Genomic DNA, 8,404 nt, shown 5'->3' with positions numbered 1-8,404 from the left:
CCTCCAGCGCCGCGCGCGCCGCGTCCAGCCGCGCCGTGCGCTCGGCGTTGGCGGCGTGCAGGGCCGCCAGGCTGGCCCGCGCGCCCTCGCCCTCCTCGCGCGCCGCCGCCCTCCGCCGCGCCCCGGCCTCGCGCTCGGCCGCGGCCGCGCCGCGCTCCCGCGCCAGCGCCGCCAGCGAGGCGGCCAGCCCGTCCATGGCCGCCAGGCTGGACTGCACGAACGCGCAGTCGGCACGCAGCGCGCTCGCCGCGTGCGCCAGCCGCGTCGACTGCGACTCCTGCGCGGGGTGGGGGCGGGGCGCTCGGGGTGTGAGCACGAGTGTGGGATGGGGCGTCGCTGCGGGCAATGCACGGCGTGATGGGTGAGAGGGCCTTGCCTTCCGGGGCCGGGCCCCGCCAGCCCGGCGGGGCGTGGAGACATGCACCCGGCCATGCTGCTCACCGTCTCGCTCCCCCCCCCCCTCCCAGTCCGCCGGCTGCCTGCTTCCACGCCACTCCGGGCCCCCAACCTCCCCCTTCCCCCCCCTCACGACCCCTCACCTCCATCTGCACGCGCACGTCCTTGAGCACCGCCACAGCCTTGGCGCGGCAGACCCGGCGCAGGAGGTCCACGTCGGCGCGCACCCGCTCCGCGCCCGGCCCGCCCGCCGCCACCAGGCGCAGCGCGCGCGGGTTGGCGCGCCCCACCGCCACCTCGGCGGCCAGGGCCGAGTCGCGACGCTCGGCCACCTCCGCCGCCAGCGTGCGCACGCCCTGCGCCAGCTCGCCCGCGGCGGGGGCCACCACGCCCAGCAGGCGGTAGGCGCCGCGCAGGTCGGCGGGCGGCGCGTTGGGCGCCAGGTCCGCGTAGTTGATGCTGGTGCCGCGGCGCAGGTTGTCCAGGAAGCGCAGGTCCGTCAGCCGCGCAAAGTCCTGGAAGGTGATGGGCGCCGGCGAGGGCGGCGGCGGCGGGGACGGCGCGGGCGCGGCGCGCGGCGCGGACCGCGGGGCGCCGTCGCCGTGGGACGCGTCGATGCTGCGGGGCGTGCCGCTGCGGGCCCCCGCCGCGCCGGCGCCGGACCAGGAGGGCGTCGGCGCCCCGCCCGCGCGGCGGGACCCCAGCGCCGAGCCGGGGACGGAGGTCGCGGGCGTGCCGCGGGCCGAGGCTGCAGGGTCGCCGCCATCGCGCAGCGGCGTGCGCGCCAGGCGCGGGCCGCCGGGGATGCTGTGGGCGGACGACGGCGGCACGGGGGCCCCAGGGCCTGCGCTCAGGGGCCGAGCGCCGGGGCCCGCGCCCAGCGGCGTGGCCGACGCCGCGCGGGGCCGTGGCGCCGAGGCGGCGCGCCGGCCAGGGACGGACCCCGTACCCTCCCCGGCCACCGGCCAGCCGCCGCTCAGTGGCGTGCGCGGGAGCAGGGGCCCGCCGGGGATGGCGGCGGGCGCCTCGTGGTCGGTGCCCCCGCCCCACCCCCCGGCCGCAGCCTCGGGCGCCTCGCTGCCCGGCACCGCGCCTCGCCTCGCGGCCTCCAGGCCGCGCGCGGCCTGCCAGTGGCGCGTGACCGAGCCGGGGGGGAGGTCGTGGGGGGGGGTCGAAGCCGGACAGGCTGGGCTCCTGGTCGTCCAGCAGGGCAGCAGAGTCGTCCCGCAGCAAGGCAGCAGAGTCGTCCCGCAGCAGGGCCGCCGTGGCGCCCAGGCCGTCGGTCCCGGTGCCGGGGGCGGGGAGCCTCCTCCCCGGGGTTGCCGCTCCCAGCAGCAGGCGCGTGGTCCCCCCCGCCTGGAGCAGCGCGGCCGTGGCCGTGGCGACGCCCGGGGACAGGCCGGCCGACGCCCCCGGGCTGTCGGACACCGGCCCCCGCGCGTCGTCGTCGCCGCCCTGCACACCGGGCAGCGGGGAGGCGAAGCCCCCGACCGCGGCCTCCGGTGCTCCAACGCCACTCGCGTCCCGGGGAGCGCGGGCCAGCCGGGCCAGGCGGTCGTTCAGCCCCGCCAGGTCGGCCGCCGGCCCCGGGCTGGAAAGCGCGTCATCCGCCAGCAGACCTTCAGTCATCTCTCGCGCCAGGGCTGTGGAGGGTGGAAGGGAGGCTCGGGTTCGTGTGAGGGCCCCGGGGTCGGGTGGCTGCGGCGGCTGGGCGGCGGATGCCCCGCCCGGCGCCATGCATGCACAGGCCTGCCACCCCCCGACAGGAACAGCCCCCCCTTCCCCTCAGCCCGCCCTCTCACGCGCACCGGAGGCATCGCTGCGTCGCCGCAGCGCAGCGTGCGACAGGCTACGGGACGTGTCGTCCCGCCCGCCGTTGGCGGTCTCGTCGTCAAGCAGCAGCGCCCCGGTCATGTCGCCCTTTGGGGGGGAGGAGGGTGGCAGAGGTCAGAGCGGGTCAGCGATCCTGCACGCACCAAAGCCTCTCCATCACCACGTCCCTGGTCCTCACTGGCCTTTCATACTCCAAAGGAACAACCCAACAACTCCTCCCTTCCCTGTGAGAATAGCAAAGCCCCGCCCTCCACACCTGGCCCCGCTCACCTGCCCCACGCTGGTCCTGCGCGAGGTGATGCTCAGGCGGCGCTGCCCCGCCAGGGAGCTGCGCCGCGTGTCCAGTGACTGCAGCGTGCTCCCAGTCAGCTCGGGGCTGGTCACCAGGGCCGGGTGAGCCTGCGCACGGTCTCCTTCCTGTGTGTGAATCGGGCAAAGTGTGAGTCAGTCCTGGGTGCACATCGGAGGAGGAATGCGATGTGCCCCAACCAGATTTCCACACCAGTCCCAGCCCCAGCGCCTGCATGCCACCTGTCCTCCGCACCTGGGAGCCGGAGGCCATCATGTAGGGCGGCAGGAAGGCCGGGGCCGTCCACACGGGCTCGCTGGCGGGCACCTGGTCGTCCTGCATGGGCTCAAGGGCCCTGCGCTCCTCGGCGGTCGGGGAGACCTCCAGGGACCGAGGGTGCTCCGGGGGCGGGGAGCATGCAGGCTCGATGCTGTCCAGATCACTTTCCTCTGCCCGCCCGGCGCCGGCATCGAGGTCACGATCCGGGGCCGACAGTCCAGTGTTCCGCTCCGGTGAGAGGCCGCCCTGCTCACCGAGCCTTGCCCCGCCGTCCTGCTCGCCGAGCCGCTCTTCCTCCTCCTCGCCACCCTCCTCCTCTGCCCCGGCCTCCCCCTCTTCCAGGCTGGCGGCGCTCCCCGTGACGTCGCCGTAGAGGCGGCCGTAGGTGTGGTCGCCCATGATCATGCGCCCATGCAGCTCCAGGTTGAGATCCATGGTGTCCTCGCACCCAGGGTTGAAGCCCCACTTGGAGGCCAGGGCGGGGCCCTGCTCGTTCCCATCCTCGCTCAGGCCGGGAGAGGGCTGCACGCTCTCCTCTTCCTGGCCCTGGGCCCCGGATCCGCCTGCCAGGCCTGGGAAGGGGCAATGGGATCCCGTCAAGAGCAGGGGGCGCATCCCCAAGTCTCGACAGTTGCAGGCAGGGTGCACAAGATGGTGATGTAGGCACGCTGGTGCACCCACCAGAAGGTCCAACCCTGCAAAGATCCTCCCTGCCCGCCGGCAGCCCGCAAGCTCACCGTCGAGCAGCGTGACATCCATGTCTGCGCCGTCGGGCACCGGCCCAGCTTCCGGGGCTTGGGTCAGCGCGACCTCCTCGCGGGACTCATTGACGAGGGAGGACAGGCCCGGGACGGCGGCGGTGATGCTCTCCGTGGCATCCGGCTCGGAGGAGAGCAGATCGCCCAGAGAGGGCACGCTCGCCGTCACCTCATCTGCGGGCTGTGTCTCCCTCTGCCAGGGCTCTGTCAGCTCCATGCTGACGTCCATGGGGCTCGGGGGCGGGACCTCCGCAGTCACCGTGGCGGAGGGCTCCTGGTCCTCCCAGGGACCCTGCGGGATGTCTGGCACCCCAAACCTGCTCCGGCCGGGGGCGAGCTCGCCGCTGTTGTCCTCATCCTGTAGTGGTGGATGTGAGGTCATTTCGGAAGCCAGGGGGCAATTTGGTGTCAACGCTGTCGCATCTGGCGGAGGTGGCGGTGGAGGTTCGAAAAATCTGACGGCCCCCCCGCACCTTGTTGAAGAATTGGACAGAGGTCAGGGAGGGGGCGAAGCTGACGCGCCGTCTGTCTTTCGCCTTGCGCTTGGGCTGGAGACGGGTGGGGGTGCCATCGATGGCAGACATTCTCCGTTTTGCAGCAGCGGGGCGGGGCCGTCCCACCTCGTTGGGGTCGACGGATTCCTGGTCAGGATGCTCCATCGCAACGTGGTTGTGTTCCCGAGCGCTCGAGTACTTTTTGCATCCCTCGATGCGCAGCAGGGATCGTGTCGCTGGGCGATGTCGAGCTCGGGGAAAAGGAGCCCGGAGGTGCAGCTGTCTCGTAGATTGTAGCGTGCCCCGGGTCGAACGGCTCGATATGAATCCGAGCCGGGCGCGCTGGGCCAAAACCCCAACATGTCTTTAAGCAGAATATGGCAGTGGCCTGCGTGCGAACCCCGAAACGCATACCCTGCAACCTGCTGATGAAAGATCGCGTCATACATATTACTTGAAGCATTTGGAGGACTCCTTCGAGATTGGTTCTCGCACCACTGCTCTTCCCGAGAAGCACACCCTAGGCTCCCTGCACGAGCTGGAGCCTCGATGAAAAAGAACGCACCGGCGTTGGGGTATCAGCCCATCCCGAATCGCCCTGCATCTCCTCTGGACCGTCCAGGGGCTGCGGCTGCCCCTGCCCTAAATAGACGCCCAGCGCCACCCCAGCCAGCTGCATCCGGGGCGGAGCCCCGTCGGCCACAGAGGCTCGCGAATGTTGGATCCATAAAACCCATCGCGCCTGGCCAGGTACGGGTAGGCGGCAAGGGGATCAGAGACCAAGGATGCCAAGGCAGGGTGGAGTGAACCAGGGTTAACCTACCCCCCCTTGTCCCCACCCCTCCTGATCCATGAGTAGCCGGCACCCCCTGGGCGGAGTAGAGAGCGCTTCATCTCTCTGCCAGAGGAGCTGCAAACACCTGATGACCTGTCGCGGAGCCTACCTGCCGAGCACCCCACCATTTTTGAGGTGAGCGGGAGAGGCTGTGGAGGCCAGCAGTGGCGCTGGGGGCCAGGAGCCAGCCATAATGAGCTCCAGCCTCTTCTATGAGACAGGTTGTCGAGTGCTGTAGATCACTCTGACATGTTGCTTTCAACCTGCCCGCACAGCTCTTTTCACAGAACCTGTGCACTCTCGCCGACATGCAAGCTCCCCTTCGACCCTGCGGCCAGCCTCCCCAAACCCACCCTTTTCTAATCTGCGCGCAGGATCTGCCCGACGTGGATGGGCGGCCAGGTATGCGAGGGCGCATCACCATCTACTGCATTGCCGAGTCCCTGGACAGGAAGTCGCTGGAGCTGCGGCTGAGGGAGCGTGGGGGTGTGGCTCTGCTGCACACCTTTCCAGACGTCTTATATGGCCAGTATGAGGACTATGAGGTGAGGGGTGGGCCGGCATGTGGATCGTGATTATGGAAGCATCACCTCCTGGCTTGCATTGAGCTATGGCTTTCCTGCATCTGGTGGTCTGCATGGCTGGGAGGCAGGGGGCCATTGGCATGTGTGGGCCAGGTTTAGTCATTCTTGCTCCGACCCACTGTCTCTTGGAAACTCACCCAGTACCTCCACCCCGCCGAATCACAAAGGGCGACGAACTGGTGACGGGCGACGTCTTCTACTTTGACTACGGCGTCATCGTCTGCTGGGGCCTGTCCCAGGCTGCGGAGAGGGATGTGATTCGGAGCTTGGCCGGGCCAGCCCTGGTCGACCCCCTGTCCACCCAGGAGGTGGGTTTCAGCTTGGATTTTCTTATTGAAGAGCGGCACCGTGTGGCTGTAGAGGGAATCTCTCGAGTGTTGTCACACTGTCCTACTGTCTCTCCCCCCATCCCTCCACCCAGATCGAGGTTGATGAGTTCAACTTTCATTACACCGTGCACGAGAAGCCCCACATCCAGAACGACACCTTCACGAGTGAGTGGGTGATGGGGGTGGTGAGCGTGGGGTGGGCATGTTTCTCTGTTGCTGGGTGCCCAGGTTCTCTGATTCGGACCGCCTCCCCACTTCTGAAGCTGTTCGTCTCGCCTCCCATCCGCACCATCACCTCCTCCTCAAGCTCAACCTGCTCTTCTTCTGTACCCCACCCCACACACAACACCCCTCGCTCCCTTCCCTTGCTCAATTCAACTGCCCTCAGCACCCCAACACGACCGCCCCACACACACACACACAACCCCGCAGTCAACTACCGCCTGGCTAAAGACCACCTGCTGAAGCTGTCCATCAGCCACGCGCTGGCGCAGTCCACCAAGCTCACCGTGTACGAGGAGCGGGTGGTGGAGATCGTGGAGTCCACCCGCGAGCTGCCCGTCATCCTGGCCACCACGGGGTCGGTGCGGCTAGGCCGGCGCGAGATCGCACAGCTCATTGGCCGCGTGTTCCTGCAGAAGAGCGCGGTCAACCTGCTGTCCACCGTCTTGGACACGCCCGAGTTCTTCTGGTCCGCGCCCGATGCCATGCAGTCGCTGTACAAGCGCGTGTGCGACTACGTCGAGTACGACGCGCGGGTGGAGGTGCTGAACGCGCGCTTCCAGGTGCTGCAGGAGATGCTGGACATGCTGCGGGACCATCAGAACAACGGCCACGGCGCGCGCCTGGAGTGGATCGTCATCTGGCTCATCGTGGTGGAGGTGGTGGTGGGCCTGTTCGAGTGCGCCTCCATCCTGGGATGGGTGGGGTGACCCGAGGGCGGCTTGGGAGGCTGTACTCCTCCCTCTTTAGATTCCCGAGGATCATCTCCCACCCCTTCTCGCACCAACTGCAAATCTGTCCGTCATGTCATGTCACAAGGCAGCGGACATGAGCAGGCGTGGGGTGGCAGTGCAGGTTGGAACAAGGGTCGGGGACAAGTACAAAATTGAGGGCGGGCGACGGGGTTCGGCCCGCGCATGATGTGCCCTCAGAGAAACATGGGGCGGGGCACAGCACATCATGAGACAATGTTCATTTGTGGATGGCGCTATCGTTGGGGAGCAGTTTGTGCAAAGGGGAGGGGCTCCTTGCAAGGTGGAGGCCCTTGAGCATGGGCGAGGCAAAAAGTTGCAACTGTGTTGGTGAGTGAAGGGGAGTCTCAAGGGTAGTGTGGAGGAAAGGGGCCGACGACAGGAGGCGCAATGCGTCCCTCACACTTGGGTGTCGTCGCTGCAACTGGCCTGATGAACACCGGGGATGGAAATCCAGCAAGCAGCCCATGTGGGTGCGGGTGCCAACGGACCTCACACGATGCGGTCCATCCCAAATAACGCGCGAGCCGCGCCGCCGCAAGGGCCGACCTTCTCGGGGTGCACCGTCACGCCAGGAGCGGGCGAGGCGGTGCGAGCCCCGCGTCCACCGCGCGCGCCACGGCGCCGCCGCCTGCCGCGTCGCGCGGGGGCGGCACGGGGGCGCGCCACCGCTCCGACTCCTGGGCCAGCCCCGCGCGCAGCGTCAGGCCCTGCTGCACCAGCACTGCTAGCTGGTCGCCCGCCCACCAGGCCGCCACGCCGGGCGAGACGCCCAGCGAGTCGAGGCCGTGGCGCACGGCCTCCGCGCCCCACAGCACCTGGCCCAGGTCCAGGGGGAGTGCGGGGTGGGGGCGCGCCGCGCCGTGCGGCGCGTCGGCTGGGCGGGAGCCCGGCAAGTCCGCGGCGGCCGCCGCGTGCCCACCGCACGGCGGCGCCGCCGGCCGGGCGGCCCACAGCGCGTCCCAGGCCTCCAGCACGCCAGCAGCCGCTAGGCCAGCGTTGCCGTAGTCTGGGGGCGGGCACGGCGCCGCCGGTGCCGTGCCCTCCCCCGGTCCCGCCTCGCCGCGGGCCAGGAGGCCCAGAACGTGGTGTTCCGGCGCCGTCTCGCCGCGGCGCAGGCCGGCGAGCGGCGCAGGGGCTCGGGGTGGGGAGGCGTCCGCCCCGCCCCAGGCCCCGCCGGGGGACCACGCGGCGATGGCGCCGCCGGCCCCCGCGCTGCTGCTGCGCACGAGGCGCCTCGGCGGCGTGGGCGAGGCCTGCGGGCTGGTCCGCGCCGAGAGCGACCCGCTGGGGGCGCGCGGCCGGCGGGCAGGCGCGGCGTCGCTGGCGCCGGCGCCTGCGGCGTCGTCGGGGAGTCGGGGGTCGCCACGCGCCGCGGCGACAGCCAGGCCGGGAGCACGCGCGCCACCGCGCCGCCCGCGGCCGCCTCGAGGCCGGGCTGCTGCTGGGCCGCAGCGGGCGCCACCAGCCGGACGGGGTGAAGGGCGGCGGAGGGGGCGCTGAACAGGCGGTCAAAGGACTCCAGCTTGGGCGGGCGGCGCAACGGCGGCGCCGGCGCCGGCTGCGGAGCGGGGAGGCCAGCCAGGATCCATCCTCCAGCCGCCCCTCCCCACGGCCGGGGGGGAGAGCGACA

General features: G+C 70.4%; 3 protein-coding genes across 3 annotated transcripts in view; 1 reads left to right on the top strand and 2 right to left on the bottom strand.

The window, feature by feature from the left end:
- Positions 1 to 4,214, bottom strand: part of F751_5949 (hypothetical protein) — a gene marked incomplete at both ends in the record, with an annotated part of 4,929 nt that extends 715 nt beyond the window's left edge. The window contains 10 exons of the mRNA XM_011402599.1: positions 213 to 277; positions 540 to 578; positions 687 to 911; positions 1,447 to 2,039; positions 2,205 to 2,316; positions 2,500 to 2,646; positions 2,774 to 3,070; positions 3,161 to 3,369; positions 3,535 to 3,913; positions 4,029 to 4,214. Of these exons, the coding sequence (XP_011400901.1) occupies positions 213 to 277; positions 540 to 578; positions 687 to 911; positions 1,447 to 2,039; positions 2,205 to 2,316; positions 2,500 to 2,646; positions 2,774 to 3,070; positions 3,161 to 3,369; positions 3,535 to 3,913; positions 4,029 to 4,214 (2,252 nt within the window). The remainder of the gene's footprint in view (positions 1 to 212; positions 278 to 539; positions 579 to 686; positions 912 to 1,446; positions 2,040 to 2,204; positions 2,317 to 2,499; positions 2,647 to 2,773; positions 3,071 to 3,160; positions 3,370 to 3,534; positions 3,914 to 4,028) is intronic.
- Positions 4,215 to 5,288: 1,074 nt separating this feature from the next.
- F751_5948 (Sporulation protein RMD1) lies at positions 5,289 to 6,729 on the top strand (the record flags this gene model as incomplete). Its single annotated transcript, XM_011402598.1, has 4 exons — positions 5,289 to 5,429; positions 5,636 to 5,776; positions 5,890 to 5,962; positions 6,230 to 6,729. The coding sequence occupies 4 exons, from the start codon at positions 5,289 to 5,291 to the stop codon at positions 6,727 to 6,729; spliced, it is 855 nt and encodes a 284-aa protein (XP_011400900.1).
- Positions 6,730 to 6,991: 262 nt separating this feature from the next.
- F751_5947 (Polyphosphoinositide phosphatase) overlaps positions 6,992 to 8,404 on the bottom strand; it is a gene marked incomplete at both ends in the record, with an annotated part of 5,024 nt that continues 3,611 nt past the window's right edge. The window contains 2 exons of the mRNA XM_011402597.1: positions 6,992 to 7,007; positions 7,450 to 7,589. Of these exons, the coding sequence (XP_011400899.1) occupies positions 6,992 to 7,007; positions 7,450 to 7,589 (156 nt within the window). The remainder of the gene's footprint in view (positions 7,008 to 7,449; positions 7,590 to 8,404) is intronic.

The sequence above is a fragment of the Auxenochlorella protothecoides genome (genome assembly GCF_000733215.1).
Source record: "Auxenochlorella protothecoides strain 0710 unplaced genomic scaffold scaffold77, whole genome shotgun sequence".
Lineage (NCBI taxonomy): Eukaryota > Viridiplantae > Chlorophyta > Trebouxiophyceae > Chlorellales > Chlorellaceae > Auxenochlorella > Auxenochlorella protothecoides.
Note: the sequence above shows the minus strand (reverse complement) of the source record. Positions and strands in the feature narration are given on the sequence as shown.